At 38.0% G+C, this 20,806-nt stretch overlaps 1 protein-coding gene across 2 annotated transcripts; it reads right to left on the bottom strand.

Moving 5' to 3' along the window:
- Positions 1 to 556: 556 nt before the first annotated feature.
- Positions 557 to 18,329, bottom strand: LOC119584535 (NCK-interacting protein with SH3 domain-like). 2 transcript variants are annotated; one of them, XM_037933211.1, is made up of 15 exons: positions 18,104 to 18,329; positions 12,832 to 13,015; positions 12,201 to 12,254; positions 10,945 to 11,142; positions 10,140 to 10,332; positions 9,451 to 9,553; positions 9,225 to 9,318; positions 7,257 to 7,341; positions 6,923 to 7,095; positions 6,389 to 6,511; positions 5,868 to 5,947; positions 4,558 to 4,661; positions 3,867 to 4,217; positions 3,526 to 3,698; positions 557 to 3,197 (listed from the first exon to the last, which is right to left on the bottom strand). In XM_037933211.1, exons 1-15 carry the CDS (start codon positions 18,301 to 18,303, stop codon positions 3,006 to 3,008), a joined length of 2,307 nt encoding a protein of 768 aa, XP_037789139.1. In that variant the 5' UTR covers positions 18,304 to 18,329; the 3' UTR covers positions 557 to 3,005. The 2 variants fall into 2 exon arrangements, with proteins under 2 accessions (XP_037789139.1, XP_037789140.1); XM_037933212.1 differs by lacking the exon at positions 18,104 to 18,329 and adding an exon at positions 14,915 to 15,259.
- Positions 18,330 to 20,806: the final 2,477 nt, after the last annotated feature.

Below are 20,806 nucleotides of genomic sequence, written 5' to 3'. Positions count from 1 at the left end.
AACAATCTTTCCATGCACGATATATGTACAAAGGTTAAAGCAACAAATATTGTATGAACATCTGACTAATAACAATTTTTGTTCCCTAAGATTGGTGAGTAAATATAAATGTTTGCAAAGACTACTTCGGAAAAATTGTCTGGAGATTCTCTGCTTCCCAGATTATCGAAACTGCTAAATTCCTGACATACGCTTTATTACAGAACTCAAAACGCAGACCTAAATTAGTGCTGTCTTTTCTTTAATCATGCACTAGTTCCTAAATTAAAGGTAAAGCATTCATATCTAAATGACTATGGTAAAATATGTTACTTTCATTAAATAAAATACAAAACAAAAAACAAAAAACAAATATGGCACCTAACAAACAGAACTCAGAACCTTAATATTAGCAATAACAAAATTAATAATAATGGAAAATCAAAGGTATAAGAACTCTCGAATCAGGAGACCCCAAAACATCCTCCTTATTCACGTTTATAACAATGCTGCTCTTGTGAATATTGTCAATTTCTTATTTTTACCTTCTTTTTGGCATATTACCAAAGTACAGCTGTTAGTGTCTTTCTATCTTTATTAAAGACAAGTTAGACTGTAATTACAATTTTTAACATATGAAATATTTTTCATACCTTAATTTTTTCTCTGTATGTTTCACTCTTTTTTAAAGTTTTATGGACAAAACAGTCTCTTATAATGAACTAGGTAAAACTTAAATTACAAAATGTCAGTAAAAATGTCTCGGTAAAGTGCTGTTCAGTACCACATTATAATCTACAAAAATGCAGAGTTTGTGCATGCACAACCAGCCTTGTCTTTTTATCAGACTGAAAGAAATCACTTCTGCAATCACCAATTAATATGATTTTCTTACCAATTACTGCAAATGTAATTTTAAACACTAACCATAGTCAACCTCCAACAGAAATGATAATGAGAGATAAAAAAATAACAAAAACGAATAAAAAACTCACTGGTAATAACAATACTCTGGAGACCTCAACTAAGCCACATTTATCCTAACCTTTCCTGTAAAAATATGGTAACATGTTTATTCCTAAAAAAATGGCAACTTAGTTATGATTCAACATATATATCTTCATGCTAAGGAAAAAGTTGTAGTTGCTAAAACTATATTACATATATATATCTTCCTATCAAGGGGAAAAGAAAGAGATATCCAACATTTATCCACCAAATTGATTGTCAGCAAAAGCTTTTGAAGACGTTTTGAACACTGCATCTGAGCAGGAAACCGGCAAGCAACCCTTGCCTTTAGATTTTTTAAAAATAGTTTTGGAGTTCATCTAAACAGCCTTTGACATTTTATCAGCTGCTGACAAATGTTGATAATAAAAGGCACTGATCCATATGAGTCTTACTTCTAAATATATTGTCTCGTCAAAATCAAGTTAAAGCTTCAGTTGTAAATGATAGTCATTTTCTGAATAACCAAAGTTCAGGAATCAATTTAAGTCAATTAAATACACAGTTCACAAAACAACTTATCATCTTCCACTAATGCAAACAAAAAAATTAAACTATGCTAGAAAGTTTACTGTATGTCACATGCTATAAAAAAATCCAAATATCAATAAAATGTACAAACAGGGAAAATAACAATATCTACACTACCATACAAAAACATATAAATGGCATTTTGGGGTAAACTGCATTGCCCTTCATTACTGATAATTTAGCTTTATGTCACAATTTATTTTTTATTTTTTCTTAAATATCAAAGTCCAAATATCAAAGCCGAATTTTACTAATAATCATCTATTTACCACTTTACATTCCTTCACTTATCCTATCCCTGCTCAATCATTAATAGACATATGATGTAAGCATACACCATAAGACCTTTTATAGGTGTATTTTCCAGGCACAGAACCTGCAGCTACCAATTTCCTTCTCAAACTTCTTCTGTGGAAATCTTAACTTATGATTTGAGTATTTCAAACACAGCTGTCCGCTCAGCATATGACATACAGTAAACTTACATAATGCCCTTATGAAGGAACTATAATGGAGAATACTCAACCAAATCAGAATAATAATCAAGTCTCAAATTATTGAAATCAAACAATATCTTATTACTATTCAGGAAAATTATTTCCAAAAGTTCTATGAACTGTGTACAATTTGTGAGATACAATTTATGATAAACCAAATTCATATTTACCATTCTCTTCACTTATGCCAGAACAGGAATCACCATCATGTATGCTACATGTTAAAAGATGAACTAATGTATTTGAAAAAAGCCTTGTAAGCCCAAAATTCAAATGATAAAACATGTTTATGTAAAATAATACTGTATGTGCACTTTGACAGGTGACAATCCTTTCTCAAAATCTGAGGTAATATAAAAAAATTCTTTTTTGATATGTACCACTTTACAAATAATAATAATAATAATAATAATAATAATAATAATAATAATAATATCAACAATTACACCAGTAGTAATGGCAACTAAGAATAACAATAATGATAATAACAATAATAATATTAATCATAATAATAATAATAATAACAAAAATAATTACAAGAATGGGCTCTGGTGTCCTTTTTTCAAGTGGTATCTCCAGCTCATGTTCTTCCTCTATGTCACTCTCACTCTTCCCAAGACCTCCTACTGAAAGCTGCACACATGTCACTGGGCTATCACACTTCATACTAATGCCCATTCAAGCCCTAGGATACATTGAATAGTGTATAGTGTACAGGATCCTACAGTTGGCACATAATTTCTCATGGAAGATTTTTCTTTATGTTTAAAAAATATAAAGCTTGGCATACTATTTTGCTGGACATCACAATCAAAATACTTTCTTGGTGGTCAAAAAATAATTGAAACCACTTGCTTTTCTTTTAAAAAGAAGAAAAAAGAAAAGAAAAGAAAATAGAAAAGGGAGGGAAAACTTTACAGAACTTGATAACCAAATCTGTATACATTTATGAAACACCTCCTAACAGGATGCTTGACGTACTTACATCACTCAAACATGAAAAAAGTACGGCTGACTTTCCATGAGGGAATTGATGATCTTCTGATCATCTACTGCCGCTGGTTCCTCCTCGGCAAGTATATTGGCACAGCTGGAGCACAATTCTTTGCGTCTATGTTGGTGTTCTGTCCATCTCCCAGCTACTATGACTCCCTCCATAAGGTGTAAGTATTCATTCCGACGCTGAAAGGGACAAGGAATATGATGGCAATTTTAACAGGAAATAACATACCAATTGTTCCAGTATTCATAAATTACAATAATATACCTACATCAATTAAAAAACAATTTACAACTGAGAAATCCACATGATCAACCTTTATCTTTCGTGATTTTTGCATTTACTTCTAAATAAAAATTTATAAAATTTAATGGTTTGGAAAAATGACATGTCAACCCCACAATTCTGCTCTGTCATGCCTCTTCTTACATTAAATTTCACATGTAAATGAAGAAGTGGACAAGGAACTGTAAGGAAGTAAAGACGTGCAAATCTATACAGTATCCTCACCTTGTCATCTGCAGGAAGGTCCGACAACTGTCTTATGATAATATCACACACTACGCATTCATCATTTGTGTAGAAGATTGAAGCAGTAGCCCTTGTGGAATACATATCCCTCATCATCTTGAGTACTGAGTGAGGCGGCCGAGGCTCGTGGTCGAACATGGCTAATGGATCCTCTGCAGAGACCGAACAGAAATATGCGAGTTAGAACATGTTTCAGGGAAGAATTATATCTAAATTAGACTTCTGTCCCCATGTATGTGTTTCAGTACATTCTTGAACATATTAATATCTACATCTTCAAAAATCTGTAGTAAAAAAGATGTCAAATCTGCCACACATACCTTCCCTATTGAACAAGAGCAGAAGCTTCTCTGTGAAGTACTTTGTATTTTCCCTCTTCGATAACAACTTGATGATTATATTCTCGGAGTCAGCTCCCATCGCAGTTTTCGAGGAATCCTTATTTTCCTCAAGGTCTCCATTGGACTGACTCTTAACTTCACCTTCCCCCTCTTCTGGGGCCTCGCAAGATTTTGGAGGGTTAGCTGCTGATGGCGGGAGCGTCGTATATTGGAGATTGAAGGCTAGGACTATGGCTAGGTACAACTCTGCCAGCTGTTCTGTGTCAGGGTCCTCGTGGTACTGCTCTATTCCATCAAGTAGTACATTCATGAAGTTTTCATTCATCACACCTAGGCCAGAGAATATTCTTAACCATTCTTAAACAGGAGAGCAATGCCAATACTACTGGTTATCTATTTTACTTTACAAATATGTGCATTTTGATATGACAAAGGATTAGAAAGAGAACTCAGAAAAAAAAAACTATGATATTGAGAGAAAAAAAAAAAAAAAAAAAAAAAAAAAAAAAAAAAAAAAAAATATATATATATATATATATATATATATATATATATATATATATAATAATAATAATAATAATAATAATAATAATAATAATAATAAATACATCGATAAATAAATAAATGGAGACAAGGAAAGTGATCTTTGAGGCTTGCTTGTCATTCTTACAGAAATGAGGATATGGTAGAGTATCCCCCATACACAGCACCATCCCGAGCACCAAGGAAGTATACCTCAGCCGCTCCTGGTTGTATGTGCTGTCAAGCAGTTCTCTGCCATTGCGGAAAAATAAAAATATAATAGTGAGAAATGTAATACTTCTCAATATAACATTATCTTTGTATGAAAATGGTCTGAGAATGAATATTCTAAAAATCTTGTTTTTGGACTTCCTCATGTCAAACAAAAACATTCATGATCAAGTTTTACCATTATTATAATAAGGCACAATTCTAGATCTCTAGAGATTGTGTAAATGCCAAAAAAAAAATAATACAGCAAAAAAATTATAACTTAATTCAAAAACGAGAGAGATTACTACAAAACTTGATAATACGCATATCACTTCCACAGTTGCTCAGAGGTATTGCTCTTAATCCACTGGATCTGGATGCTTCACTGCCATCAAGTGGCCGAAAATACGGTCATTAGGGTTATGTGAGGGGACACTCTGCCAGGTGTGCAGTTTGTAGGTCATACGTAAACAAACATGTGCAGTGCCAAGACTCCATGCCTCCCCTCTGCAATGTCATTTTGTCTTTTTCTGCCTATGCTTTTTTAACTTTTTTGTTATTTTCCAATGTCTATATTTGTCATTTGATTTGCTTTATCCAGATGGTAATAGACTCTGTTCCCTGCACAGACTACATATCATCTCTCTAGGTAGTCTGTAACTCAGGGCAATAATAATAATAAGTAACATTTTGTTAATTATGTATTTTTCATTTTTTTCATATTATTCAATTTTCTGGAATACAATCTGCACTACCAGTGCTGGTGGGCAGGAATAGGATCCTGAGCATGGAAACAGTGTCCTCCCTGGAGCTAGCACTCTTCCAGTCATTATTATTATTCCACTCATTTATTGATGGAAATACTGCAAAAGCCCCTTCCTAAATGCCAAATCACCCTTCCAGAGCTCTGTGTACTTGTGGTGAGTCTTACCCATCACCCCAGCTTTCAGATGAAATGCATATGACTGCAAGTTTGTGTCACCCTGGCTCAGAGCAAATTTTCCCATGACATCATGTTCAGGTCACCTGCCCCTCAAGCTAACTTTTTTCATGATGTGATGGTCATGTCATCTGGATCATAAGGGTTAATGGCACTACAAAAATGACAAGAGATATGCAGTCGAGTGGAGTGGGTCATTATGAACATGTAAAGTTGAGCTACTGTGCAAATTCATAAAAAAGGACAGAAAAAAGACATTATTACCAACATTTATGTGCAAATGACTACATGCAAAGACTGCTAACCTTGTAAGTTCAACTGGGAACACCGAAGCAGAGAGATAAGAAATATTTGCTGCCGACATCTGACATACAGCACCAAAGACCTGAAAGCATATATTGCATTGTATTTAAAATCTGCTTCACATGAAACTGTAGCTGTCCACCAAAAGCACTAAATACTCACACTTTTCACATGAGAGAGAACTGTTAAAACAATTAACAAATTGGACAAAAAATATAAGACGTATAACAAAAACTAATCTCTCACAAAGACAAATACAGTACAATCTATATACATAACACCACATTTCATCAAACAACAACAAATCAAAATGTTATATTCCACAACACATTTTATCATCAGCCATTCTTACATGATGAAAACATGATCTTATATGCCAACTTTAGTGAAGATGTCAGGCACAAGGAATTCTCCTTGTTTATACAATAGCATTTGCAAGTGTTAAAAGCATGAATGATCAGCTGACCCAGTTTGGAATAGCAATACCATACAAGCCGAACTACTTTAATGCTATTAGGCTTACCTGCAGCAGAAGTTTCCGAAGAGGCCACCTTGTTTCCATCTGGTAGTACTGCACCAGGGTCAACAAAGGTCTAAAATCATCCAGGGACAAAACACTTCGACACACCATCAGGTCTCCAGTGTTCTGAAAATGTGATATGCAGTTGCTCTCTCATGCTTTCAAGCCTAACAGTCATTTCATTAATCTTTTTGTTAATGTCTTGCAATTCTCTTTTTAGAGGAGTAAACAGCTTCATCTGAAAAGTGGGATCCCTCTTTCAAACCATCCTATATGATCTTATTAGATGCCAACTCTTTAAATACATTAATAAATTTTACCTATATTTGATAGTAAAATATCCTACTAAGACTATTTTTGGCACAGATAGGGTAATTTCTCATCATATACTCTTTTAATATACTGAAGGATATCTCTTCCTTCTTCTTTCACATACCCTGATCTTTTTTTCAGTTTCTCTACACTGTCAGACCTCCTCCACAATCTATTTCAACACTTAATGTTCCACCTTGAGAGATCAGATTCTTCTGAACTCACCAACAAATCCAGGAGATCAGACAGATGAGTAGTGATGGTGTGCTCATCTTCATGCAATGCCCAAGAACGCTGTTGCTCGTCATCCTTGCATTCTCGCAGTTTTTCCAGGAGTTCCACTAGACGTCGGCCATCTGAACTCTGTTGCCATTTGTCAGCTCCTCCATCCACTTGATCTGGTAAGTATGTATAATATGCCTTACTACTTTTCATCACTTGGGATTATCATATTTCGTAACTGCCATAATGCCATTCGGTCACTTTCAAAAGAATTTCTTCTGAAGTCTCATTAAATCTAATATATATAAACCCCAAACTTTAAGTTAAAAACACTAACCTCCTTTGCTTGACAGGATGTGTAAGCACAGTGGTTGGAGAACAGGTAAGGCTGTAGCTAACGAATTCAGCACCACTTCGACTACCTGTTGGTTGAAACCTTCAGTCAGCGAGAAAAAAATCTTGTTCTTAACAACACCTTGAGGAACTGTTCTTTTATTAAACAAATTTCATACTTAGCATTGTCATCCCACATATTTTTGTTCTCTCTGAACTGTTCTTAATTCCTAACTCCTGTTCACGTTTTGATTTTAAATTCTGGTGTAGTCCCATACAATTAAAATCTATTTGTTATGTCAACGCTTCAACTCTGTACTTCACCAATATTCTAATATGCTAATTAATGTTTTTCTGTTATAATATAAAGTCCACTACAATTTAATTTTTCTATACTGGAGCAGCAAAAAATTATACTTATTTCAAATCCAAAGTCAAACATTTGAATAGTTGTTATTATTATTATTATTAATAATAATAATAATAATAATAATAATAATAATAATAATAATAATAATAATAATAATAAAAAAAAAAAAAAAAAAAAAAAAATAATAATAAATAATAATATTAAAAATATATATATATATATATATATATATATAAATAAATAAATGAATAAATAAATAAATAAATATAAAAGAAGCAGCAACATTAAGCATAATATCAATGTTAGTTTCAAATAAAAATCAAGGGTTATAAAACTAAGCCAAAAACTTATACATGCAGCAATTGTAACAGAAAGAAATTGTCAACAAGCCATTTTGTCCCTTGGAAATGTTTAGAAAAAAATAGGAATAAACATTACATATAAACTAAACACAGCCTGAATAGGTATTTCATCTTTGGAAATAGGTTCAGAAAGGTTTATCATGAATGCAGTGGGATCCATTAAATTGGTTTCTTGAAGTTAAAATTTTATGATTATTTCCTCCTTGGAACATCTTTTTGTTTTCTTCTTACAACAAACCTGTGTTCACAATAATTACAGTCAGCTCTTGTGTTTATATTCAGAGCTTCATACACATTTGACAGCTATATATTAGCTATAACACTTATTTCTGAGATTTAATAACTGCTAGAGTTGAGGGAGGGATAGAAGGCGACTTGGGGGAAATCCAAAGCTCTCCATGCCATACGCTTCACACTCTGGCATTGTATTTCCCTGCCGTTTTACCCTTTGAGTAGACAGATAACTGAGAGTCGTACGGTGCTGAGTAGTTCTTGTGGGAGTCTTAGACGTCTTGTCCTTGGGAATAAAGCTCTTTAGCGTGATATAGTGGTACTGATATTGGCTGGGTTACTTTGTTAAACTCTTGATGATCTGCATTTCAAAGAGAGTTTGACCAAATTTGGATATATTTTTGAGTGGAAATCTGATTAAGCTGTGCAAGATGAATTAAACTAAAGAAATGGTGCACTCTGGAGATGATACACCTCGAAACAAATATACAAAAATAAAATAATTTAAATACTATAATGCAAACCACATGATAAAGAAAGAAAAAAAAAAAAGGAGGATTAATGTAATCTAAACCTTAACAGATTTTTTTTTTTCCCTAAACTTCCTATGAACAGACAAAACACCTGTATCATCTGCCATACAAATTCATGGGTCTATTGTGAGGATACATGTAAACCTAATGTAATGGATGTATTTTAAAACTATGATACCTGCTTCGAAATTAAATATTTGAAGATCTAGTAATACTCAAGACTCCAATTGCAATACTGAGGTTCAGCCAGTATACAATTCACATTTCTCTCTTTGCTGGTTAAAATTTACATCATCTAAAAACGTGAAAAAGAAAATAGGCAACAGTAGGTTTTTTTTCAACCAAATGATAATTAAAATGGGTAATTCAGCTATTACAAACTACTTGGGAATAACTTCTGTTTGCATAAAACCTATCAAATCATCCTGTACCATCCACTAAAAAAAATTGAATATACGAAAATAAACATTTTGTACCTGATGACTAGTAGTGTAGCTTATACTAGTGCTGCTGCGCACCTCTTCCACTAATGTGCGAAGATATTCCTTTGGCACTTGAGACACAAGTGACCTAAAAGTAAATTAGATAAAGATGCATTTTCTTTGAGCCTCCCTGTATTATTTAAAATAATTCTATGTTAATCCTTTAACATGAAGGTTAAATAATCATAGAAGAATTTCAGAAAACATAAAATATACTTACTTGATACTTGTCTGGACCACTGAATCTACATCACTTCTCATTTCAGATTCATAACCTATACTCGTATCATGACCTTCGCTGCTTCCGCTGCTCTCATCTCGAACTACAAAACACAAGTTCATAACATGTTAAATATCATAAGGATGTTTCAGTAAGTGCCTAAAATGAATACAGATACACAGGAAAGTCTTTCAATAAAACTGATGGCAACAGGAATCAGCCCTTTCATATCCCTGTCTGCCTTCTCTCGGTTACCAATTCTTTCCAACAGCAACAATGACCTGCTCCAACTTTTCATCACAATACATTATCTTTATTCATTCTCAATGATATATTTACATTTATCTCTAATATCAGAAGACTGAAAAAAGTATTTACAATAATATACTTCTGCAACATCACTGTAATATCCATTTGAAGTAGTTGTGGAAATATCTTACAATGAATAAAATATACATCTGTACTTACACATAAAATTCCTTTCTATTTAGTACAAGTCTGATGGAAAACTCTGTGACTGGATAAAACAATGGAGGACATATAAAAAATGGGTAATTTTAGCAAAAAATACAATACAGAAGCAGTGAAATCATCCACACTAATAATGTAATACACCAATCTCCCAATTTATATCCAGTAAGTAAAAAAGAGGAGAAAAGGAGACCATAAAACCACGTGGAATCTAGTACCGAGAGATTCTCCTCGAGCCATGAAGCTGGTCGTGGTTTCAGCAGAAGATTCTGTTGGTGTTGCTTCCTTGGGTGGGGGCCCTAAGCTAATTGACGACCCACTTGCTGATATTGAAGGGCTGCGTGGAGTTCCGGGGAGACACGGGGAGGGTAGGCTGCCAACGCTATCCACACTGAGCTGAGACGTTGTGCGCTGTTATTGTAGGAAAGAAAGGAATCCTCTTTATAGCTTCTGTTTTTGCTTGATGAGGATTCTGTATTTACATGAGATATCCATAGCTTAACAAACAACTATATAAAGGAAACAACCACTAATATTCATAAGAATGTGAAGGCTGGGAATAATGAAATTACAATCAAAAATCAATATGCAGGAGTATTACAAAAGATATAGATACTTTTGAATTTCTATCAAGTGAAAACCTGATAGAAATATACTAATAATAACTAATGCATAACTTTGTAAAGAATGTTTTTGACTTAAATACAGCCACTTGGATGCTCAATACATGCATCCATAGTTAGACTTTAGCATTCATGAAAATGATAATGATTCTTTAGCAAATGGCAATAAATCAACTACTACTAATGAATATCTGAAAGGTGTTGTAGTCAGCTTAAAGATGATCACTTCATAACTTTGTGGCATGAGCGTCAATACCTTAAATGGTCTGGTTACTAAAATTTTAGAAGTATTTATGCATTTTGAAATACTCCTGTTATATTCTTGTTACAAAAATTTTAGAAGTATTTACTTATTTTGAAATCCTGCTGTAACAGTATGACCATAATAAAATACACTCACTTGTGGCGGTGGAGGAGCAGGACGCTTAGTGGGATGCGAGGACGGAGGACACTTGGTGTACCAATCCTGCCTCAATTCTACAAGCTTATGGAGGGCATCGTGCTCGCCACGAGTGTAGTTGCCTCCTCGTTCACTTGCATTCAAATGTATGGCTTCAATGCAACCGTCAATGAACTCAAGTATATCAATGGGAGGAGCCTGAAAATGAATAACTTTAATAGGGCTAGTTTGATTTTTTTCTTTTTTGAGAATGGGTATCTCTTCGGCTTTAAGAAAACAAATGGAAGTGTAAAAAATCTACAAGCAATATTGTAGTAAAAACAAACACAAGAGCAAAGTCCATGTGAACCCTAAAGAATCTGTCATGGTGCAGAAATTAGCATAAGACTAATTAGTTGTTACAGCAGGTGAACTACTGTTGATAAAAATTCATTAAAGACATTAAGGTAGTCCTATCATTTACTTTCCTTCATATTCTTTTTGCAGTAATAAATTATATAACATTAATACAAAACTGACTGATGTCATGACAATAGTTATTTTTGGCACACTTTAAAATTACTGATAACCTTGATTGCATTTATACACAGCAAGAAATCATAGTAAACATAGTTAAATATAAATAAATGAACTAAAAATATAGAAAAGGGACTTCTATATATTTCTCATAAACTTTTTAAAAGCACATTAACATGAATGGGTTTTCTGTAAATATTGAAGTATAGTATAAATAATTTCAGAATGCAAATCATAAATCACTACTTTGATACACATTTCTGTCATCATCACATCGTCCTCATAAAACTCAGAATCATTATTATTACAGCTCTGATGATGTGAGTGCTTGGTTAGCAATTAAAGAGCTTTCAGAGGCATGCAAAAATATGTAACTGTATAAAAGAACACAAAGAAAAAAAAACAATAATAAAATAATAATAATAATAATAATAATAATAATAATAATAATAATAATAAACAATTACAATAATAACAACGATAATAATAATAATAACAATGGTGATGATGATGATGACAAAATATAATATCAACAATAACAATAATAAAAATAACATTGACAAAAAAAAACTTTAAAAATGATGACAATAATAATAATAATAATAATAATAATAATAATAATTATAATAATAATAATAATAATAATATGAATATGAATATTTACAATAATAATAATAATAATTTTTTCTCAAAATTTAAGTATTACATTATGACAAAATCCACATGCAATCACATATTACCTCTGATTCCTGTGCAGGGTCTTCTTGCTGGCAAGGTTGCCCTCGTACATAACTCTGCTCGGGACAGGATTTGAGTACAAAGGAGACAATAAGGAAAAAAAAGAAAAGAATAAAAATGAGTTAAACGGCAAAAGAACACATGAAAAGTAAAAAGAGTAAAAAGTAAACCCCTACTTGCGAGTATATTTTTTTCCAGCAGAGTAGTACCCAGATTGTTAAAAAATAATAAGCATGTATATTTTTACGAGGCAGTTTGGTCTACAAAGACAAAGACCGAGAATAAAATCATAATAAAACAATTTAAAAAACTTTGCAAAGTGGAAATAAATGAGATCATATTCAGGAAAAATAAATATTTCTTCTGCAGGTAAGTTTATTAAAAGCAAATAATAAGAGGCAAGAACCGGAAACAAAAACCCCAAAGCAAATCCAAGGCCAGCGATTCACCACGTTATGCCTACGGGCAGTCTCAAAATTTTAGGATAAAAATAAAGAGAGAGAGAGAGAGAGGTGCCCTACTTACCCGATTTGGACAATTTCGTTAAAGGCTTTTCCTAATCCCAATACATCCACAAAATACATAACAATCAAGGTTTTATTACAATTTTTGACAAACTTTCTCATCCTTTACCTCATCTGCAGATATGTAATTCTTGGGTACATATCCCACAGAACCTCGTTCGTTGATCACGTGCAGCCAGTTGGGATCTCTCGAAGGCCCAATCTCCATGAACTTGTCACCCACTTGGAATCCAAGTGTACGGGCATGAGTTCCCTTGTAAGCATACAATGAACGCAGCATCTTGTTTTTGTAACTGAAATAATGGGGGAAAAAAAAAACATGCTGCTTATTATGCACCCATAAAAACACAAGTTAACTTATAAAAAAAATTACTTATGCATTAGGTAACTGTAGTGCTTACTTTATGAGCTTCATTTCCACATAGATAATTTCACAAGTGCTTAGTCACCACGGATTCAATCAGTAGGTCTACCTGTCTTCACTTGATATCACCATTCCTCGTGTCTTCTTTTCTTTCTAACGTCATTAATATTATTACTGTTGTTTTTGTTAGTAACTTTCAGATAATTATTAATAACAATAAGATTCTTTTCTCCAGAATCAAGGAAATTATAAATGTGATATAAGGGACAACTACTAATTGATTTCTTTGACTAAGGTCTTGCGGAGCACTATAAATATAAAATAGGAATAGGAGAATTGAAATAAAATGTAAATAAAGTCCTTTATTGCATCTGAAAGAGACAATATTAACCTCTTTGCTCTTTTTATTCTTTCAGAACCTCATTCCCACCCATCACACCTATCTTGAACCTTGTCTTTCCACTGGTTAATACATCTGATATTTTCTGTAAGAGATACACTTTTTGGTGTAGAAAATCATTTTTCCTTGTTCTCTGGCAGACTAGTATCTGCCTGTTTTTTTGCCTGCACATACACACCCACTTCATCTAAGTCCATTTGGTACTCCAGAGTTTCAGTTCTATCTTGCAATGCATACTGAGGTGAAGGCAATGTTTACTGGGGGGTTGGGGGCAAAGCCCCATCAATTACCATCTAAAGTATAGAAAAAAGTAAGGTGGTGTCTTTCATTTTTTTCCCCAAGTTTCTGGCTCTTCTGTGGCCTAACTACACAATGTATCAGAGAAATGCCATCAGACATATAATATAATACCCTTTAAAATACAAAGAAATACATTTTTACTAAAAGAGGCAATATTACGGCATATAACTGACAATGTAAATAGTACATGGAATTGACATTTCTATCACAAATTGCAAGTAACAACCTGCTTTGGAACCACTGCAATTATATCATATTCTTTTGAGACTGAGAACTCACAATATGACATGGATACTCATGAAACCACCTTTATTAATTATAGAAATTGCAGACATTTGATTGCTCTTGAAGACCTCCCAGGAGATTTATATTCATAATGAGGAACCAATCAAAGATCTATCTCAATGTTTCAAGGCCTTTACCAGAGCACAAACTGCAGCAACCACAATGATTGTCTGCCTCTGCCATTACTGAATATGTTATCTATAAGATTAAATTAATTTCTTGTTTAAAATTTGCAACAGTGACATATCCTAGATAAAATATCCTAGAATTCACTGATTTATCCCTCCCATGTACATTTTACCTTGTGGTGACTGGTGTCAAACTAAATCAAATGACACTATGTATTTTTCTATATTTTCATGGCTGTTTAACATATTGATTTTTTCTTCTCACAAAACAAGAAGTCTTCTCTCTTATGCAGAAAACAAATAATGGACATGCAACTGGCACTAAGTCACATAACCATGAGAAAAAAAAACTTTTCAATCACAAACTAATGAATAATTACAAAATTGTCACTTAACATTTAAAGGGTAGGCAACAATTAACCACTGCAGTGACAGGTCAATGTAAATTAGTTTTTACATAAACTCACTTTACATAATAGACTCTACAACACCCTGGTTTCTATCACGTCAAATGATGATGATCTCATTTCCCAACGGTGACTATGCAGCATGTCGACCCCTATGGTGACAGGTCAGTCTAATTTAGTCACATTGTCACCGTTAACAGGTAAAAATACAACTCGGGTGCCGGTACTGTCGTGGCACCGTCTTAACTTGCATTTACACGACGCGTTACGGCAATGAAGTCAGGGTCCTTGTGGAGCGGAATCCTCACCTGTCAAGCCCAGGCAAGGCCCGAGATGTCAAGAAAAAGGAGAGCGAGACACGGGCGAGAAGGAGCTGGCTGGCTGCGGCCTCACTCACGCCTTCCTCTCAGGGCTCTTCTGCTCTTCTGGTCTCGGGCGCAGACGCACTCCTCTCCTCCAGTCCTGCTCCTTCTGCCCCTGGCACTGGTGGGCACTTTGCAGGCAGGGATATTAATCTCTTCCTTCGTCCTTTGCTCGTGTCCTTAGGTCGGCCAATTCACTCCCTCCTTGACATGTTGACAGGATAGATTCTGTATTTACATTTGGCGAAATAAAGATCCGAAGTTCAGCGGAGGTGGAGGTGCTGGTATCCAATCGGGAATGTGATATAGTGTTCGATTTGTTATGTGAATCTAGGTTTTCGAGATAAGCGATGCTCTTTTGTTTAGTTTCATTTTCCTTATAGAGCGACCACGGCGCTTATACTCGCTGGTGCGGCGATGGGTCAGTCGAGAGCTTGCATTCGCGGCGTGAGGTTGTGTATTCTCTTCGCTGAAGGATTTTCGTAAGAGACCCTCGCCCACCGCGCCTCATCTCCTCTGGTAAGTGATCCCGGAGTCCTCTCACGACGACACGAGCGACCGGAGGCGCATCCAGAAGGCCAGGACACCCGCGAAGGCCGAAGAAACAGCCCGAAAGGTTTTGAAAAGTTGTAGTGAAGCCGCGACACTCAAGTTCTTCCTCCGTTTTGGCGAGACCCCCTCGGGAACCTTTTTCTTTTGCTGCCGCGATTCCCTGGCCAACCTAGGGGTCAGCGCTACGTCCCTTGGCCAGTCGTACTGTTGGTGCCACGCGGCGGAACTCCTTCTCCCCTCAGAAGTGACCAAAATGTGGCCAAATCGAGTGAAAAAAACTTAAGGACATTTGAAGGCCCAAGTTTGTGGGACTTTTTGACGTGGTGTAAACTTCACTTTCATCCCTGCTCTCGACAAGTTGCAAATTAACTTCCCGTAAGTCACTTCCTGATCGAAACGACAACCGAATACGTTTTTAATCAACCACAGGAATTATGATTTAAAGGGAAGAAATCGATGAAATTTAAAGACAGTAAACATTGATGTTGGTTAAAAGGAGGTTTGGTTTAGTGTTACACGGGGCTGGGTTGACATCATCTTGTTTGGGAATTTTGTTGTTATGTTTTGTTAGGTCACTGTATTGTTAAATGTAAAATTCGTGCAATGTAATGTGCGTGGCTTTTGTGAATTGCATTGCACTCCGTTTCGTTTATGTGCGTGTTTGTTTGTTTGTCTGTGTGCATGTGCACATACATGAACATGCACAGAAACATGCGCTTGCACACAGTGCATGAGAACTTGTGTCTCGTGAAAGGTTTTAGACAATAGTTGGTGTTGCCTATTTTTTTGTTGCGGATTATTCACTCGAGAAGGGTAGTCAATTAACGTGTATTTTTCCCTGAGCTTCAATAATTAATTATATACTAATATGACGCCAGGTTAATAGGGAATATGGAGCGATGCATGAAAATCACTACTGTCTTACATAGTACATTGCATTGACCCTCTCTCTCTCTCTCTCTCTCTCTCTCTCTCTCTCTCTCTCTCTCTCTCTCTCTCTCTCTCTCTCTCTCTCTCTCTCTCTCTCTCTCTCTCTCTCTCTCTCTCTTTCTCTCGCTCCTTCCCTCCCTCCTTCCCTCCCTCCCTCCCTCCCTCTCTTCCTTCTTTCCTTCCTTCCTTCCTTCCTTCCTTCCTTCCTTCCTTCCTTCCTTCCTTCCTTCCTTCCTTCCTTCCTTCCTTCCCTCCCTCCCCCACACCCAAACAAATACGCACGCGCGCACACACAAACAAAAACACAAAAATACACAGTCACGCAAGTACATAAAATACAAATAAACACACAGAAGTGCATAACAAACACATACACAAACGCAAACACATATACTCAAACACTTAACACACACGTAAACAAACAAATACACAAAACACAGACAAACACAGACGCAAACAAACACGTAATCACACACGCAAACGCACGTAAAAACACACACTTTCTCTTTCACGTCTAGAGCGTGAGGAGCGACAAATGAAAGCAATGCTTCCGGTGACATCTTTGCCTGAGCTGCTGCGGTGACTTCGTTGCTGGACTTCGAAAACAGACGAGGCCAGTGATGTAAAAGAGTGACTTCCGTACAAACGTTTTTTTTTTTTTTTAAGATTATAGGCTCTCTGGCGGTCATTCAACCTCGTGGCGAGTCAAGGTGAAGGCTGGTATGTCGCGTGTAGGTATATAGAGCGATATATTTTGGCAAGTGGTGGCTGTTTTTTTTTTCTTTTTTTCATTCCACGCCTGAGTATAGTCTGTCATGCAACAGAATATGTTGAGAAGTGTTGTCTATTTTTATTTCCTCTCTTATCCGAGTATACTTTATCATAGAAGAAGTTATATTGACGACAAAACCCATTAGCAAGCGTTGTCTTTTTTCCGGGTTATTACACAACCAAATATATTTTAGCAAGTGTTCTCTCTCTGTCTTTGTTGTTGCCTCCTCGGCCGAGTCTCAGCAGCGCCGTCCCCTTGCATGTGTCCGCTGGGCCTCCCACGTGACGCATCTCCCAGGCCCTGACACTCACTCAGGTGGCGGAGTCGAGAAGCTTTACAAGGCAGGCTGCTTTCGGTTTCATTCTGAGGGTGGGGGGCTATTTTTATTCGCTGTGATTGCGATGTTCAGCTGTTTTTTTAGGGGGGTGGAGGGGAGGGGTTGAGAATAAGCTGGCTGGGGTTCAAGATGATGATGTGGACTCGACCGGCGTGGCAGAAATGCATTGGTGGCGAGTGTTTTTCAACTCAATTTTATATAAGACGAGTTTTCAGGAATATGCGGTTGGGTAGGGCATAGATATGATCATTGTTAGGGGCATATAGTTCAGTTCCAAAGATCTTTTAAGGTTCTGTTTTCCTCGGGTGGAGAATATCTGGCGCAGGAGGCGGGGAGAGGGGGAGGGGAGGGGAGAGGCACATAAGGAGGTAAGGAGGAGGGGACTGGCCTTACTCAGGCGTGTGACCTTGAAGCCACAACACTGCACGAGTTGGGCCACTGGCAGAGGACAGCCCTGCACTTTTCTCTGCGCTGACACCGTATGTTCACGAAAGCATGGCCTGCTCCTCGCCTAGAATACTAGATAAAAGATGTATTTTCTTACCCAGAGAAAACCGATCTTCTAGACGAGTTTCGGGAGGTGTTGCCATAGGACGTCTGCCGTTCGACTGGACGAGCGTTCGGCCGGCCTGTCCGCCGCGTCGAGAACCGCGAAGGCTGATGACTGCATCGGCACCGGATGACGTACACCTGCATGCTAATCAGCTGCGTCTCGTCGTCCGCTTCCCCCCAGAGTGTTTGCATGACTTCCACATCCCTTGCAACATGTTATAGAATGCTCGACTCGACTTGCTTGCATTCCTGTCCCTGTCTCTGTCCCTCCCCCTCCCCCGCCCCCCTCTCCCCTCCACCTGTCCCTGTTTCTCTCCCTCTCCATCTCCCTCTCCTCCTGTCCCTGTCCCCTCCCTCTCCTTCTCCTTCTCCTTCTCCTCCCTATCCCTGTTCCTGTCCTTGTCCCTCTCCCTCTCCCTGTCCCTCTCGTCTCTGTCCCTGTCCTCCCTCTCCCTGTCCCTCTCGTCTCTGTCCCTGTCCCTGTCCCTTGCTCGCTGCTGCTTGTACCTCCCCGAACCCCGCGCCGCCTTTGACCTGCACATCCGGGGTCGCTCGGCTGAGGGAACATCGTCGCGCTGTCTTTGTGTTGCGTGAGTCTCGGGATCGCTACGCTTCACTTTTGGGGGTACTCCTGAGTAATATCTTCCGTAATGGGCTTTTAATCTGTTGCTTCGAAAGGTACTTTGGCGCGATTTTTTTTCTGGTGTTTCAGGACGATTATCTACGTCTCAGAGTGCGGTTTAAGCGCGGTTACTTCGGGATGATGTAGAACAAGAGTCACGGTGCGGTCTCAGCTGATGAGTGTAAACATGATACCACACTACACGTGGTCGTCACGCAGCCCGACTTCCCCCCCCCCTCCCTCACCCCCCCCCCCCCCCCACGCACGACCACCAACGACCACTCTTCTACGTGCAGTCCACCACTCTCTTTTTTAACGCCATGACCTTCGGCAGGGTTGATATCAGGGCTTCTCCGCCTCGTATCACCGGATATAAAGCAGATACGAAGGCATGGCCTCGGGTGGGCGGCGGCGGCAGGAGAGAGAAGGAAATGTAGGCGCGACTTGGTGGGCTTTGACAGAGTGCAGTTGTCCAGGGCGCGGCGGGCGGGCAGGGCGGGGGGAGGGGCGGGCGGGCGGCCGAGGAGTAATGCGTGTGTTTAGTTACAGGATGAATGAAAAGGCTGACGTGACGAGGCTTATCTTGACCGGCAGGAGGACACTGATTGCGTAGGTGGAAGGGAGGCGGGCGCTGGGGGAGGGTGCATGTGTGGATGGGTTTGTATGTGTCTATGTCTGGTATATGCACACTCGCACTCACATTCACACTCACTCACTCACTCACTCACACTCACTCACTCACTCACTCACTCACTCACTCACTCACTCACTCACTCACGCACCCCCCCCCCCACACCCACACACTTGTTTATAGATATCCATTTGTTTCATATAAAGTGTGTGTGTTTGTTTTAATGGCCCTGACCTCCGCCAATGCCAGTGTGTTTGCGAGGTCCGCTGGCAGAGAGAGAGGAGGGGGAGTGGTAGGGGGGAGGGGAGAGGGACCAGCGGATAACCGGCGGTCCAGGACGAGAGTGATGAGGAAGCGGCGAGTGGCACCATGAGCGGCCCTGGGCGACCGTGGAGTGCCAAGATGGGCCTCGGCGGTGCCACTGAGCCACTGCGCTCTGACACTCACTCACCCAATCAGCAGGTGATGGAGGGCCTCTCCTCCGCTCCAGGGACGTGGGAACTGGGCACTGCGCCGAAATGGCACCCCCTGGCACCCCCGCCCCCGGTCTCTCTCGTCTGTGGCACTTTGCACGCACAATAAACCATTTTCCCTTTTTCTTTCTTTCTTTTGAGATCGTTCGTGGCTCTGGGCTGTCGGTCATGTGGCACCGCCTTCTCGTCACGCTGCCAGTGCATGACTCTCTCAGCCTAATGGAATTCCACGGGCATGACACAGCGCTCATGGCTCCTGACAGGGCATGCGTGACCTTCTCCTCTCATGACTGCCCCCCCCCCCACATGATCTCCATGCAGGGCACAGGAGACTCGCATGATGCCCATGGATCTATTTTTATTGTGTTGTTGTCGGTACGAAGTTTCGTTGCATCTGGTGTGGGTGCCACTGCTGTTCGGCCATCGGAGCTTTTTTATTGTTTCGTTGTAGGAGATCTTTCTTTTGATGATGTAAACCTATTTTGTTCTGTTCTTTGATTAGGCACTTGCATGTATGTATGTGTATACATACATATATATTTGTGTATGTATATATATATATATATATATATATATATATATATATATATATATATAATGTGTGTGTGTGTGTGTGTGTGTGTGTGTGTGTGTGTGTGTGTGTGTGTGTGTGTGTGTGTGTGTGTGTGTGTGTGTGTGTGTGTGTGTGTGTATGTATATGTATATATATGTATAAATATGCATGTATATCTATATATATATATATATATATATATATATATATACATACATATATACATATATGTGTGTGAGTGTGAGTGCGAGTGTGTGTGTGTGTGTATGTGTGTGTGTATGTGTATGTGTATGTGTGTGTGTGTGTGTGTGTGTGTGTGTGTGTGTGTGTGTGTGTGTGTGTGTGTGTGTGTGTGTGTGTGAGAGAGAGAGAGAGAGAGAGAGAGAGAGAGAGAGAGAGAGAGAGAGAGAGAGAAG

Source organism: Penaeus monodon, chromosome 18, assembly GCF_015228065.2.
Source record: "Penaeus monodon isolate SGIC_2016 chromosome 18, NSTDA_Pmon_1, whole genome shotgun sequence".
Taxonomy (NCBI): domain Eukaryota; kingdom Metazoa; phylum Arthropoda; class Malacostraca; order Decapoda; family Penaeidae; genus Penaeus; species Penaeus monodon.
This window is presented reverse-complemented; position numbering and strand designations above follow the sequence as displayed.

Bases quoted from the DNA above. Each gene is read 5' to 3' on its own strand.
- LOC119584535 (XM_037933211.1), bottom strand. From the start codon at position 18,303: ATGCAAACACTCTGGGGGGAAGCGGACGACGAGACGCAGCTGATTAGC. The intron at 6,512-6,922 runs GTGAGTTCAGAA...TCACATTTTCAG, and splicing joins CTGATCTCCTGGATTTGTTG to AACACTGGAGACCTGATGGT. The intron at 4,662-5,867 runs GTTAGCAGTCTT...CCGCAATGGCAG, and splicing joins TTCCCAGTTGAACTTACAAG to AGAACTGCTTGACAGCACAT.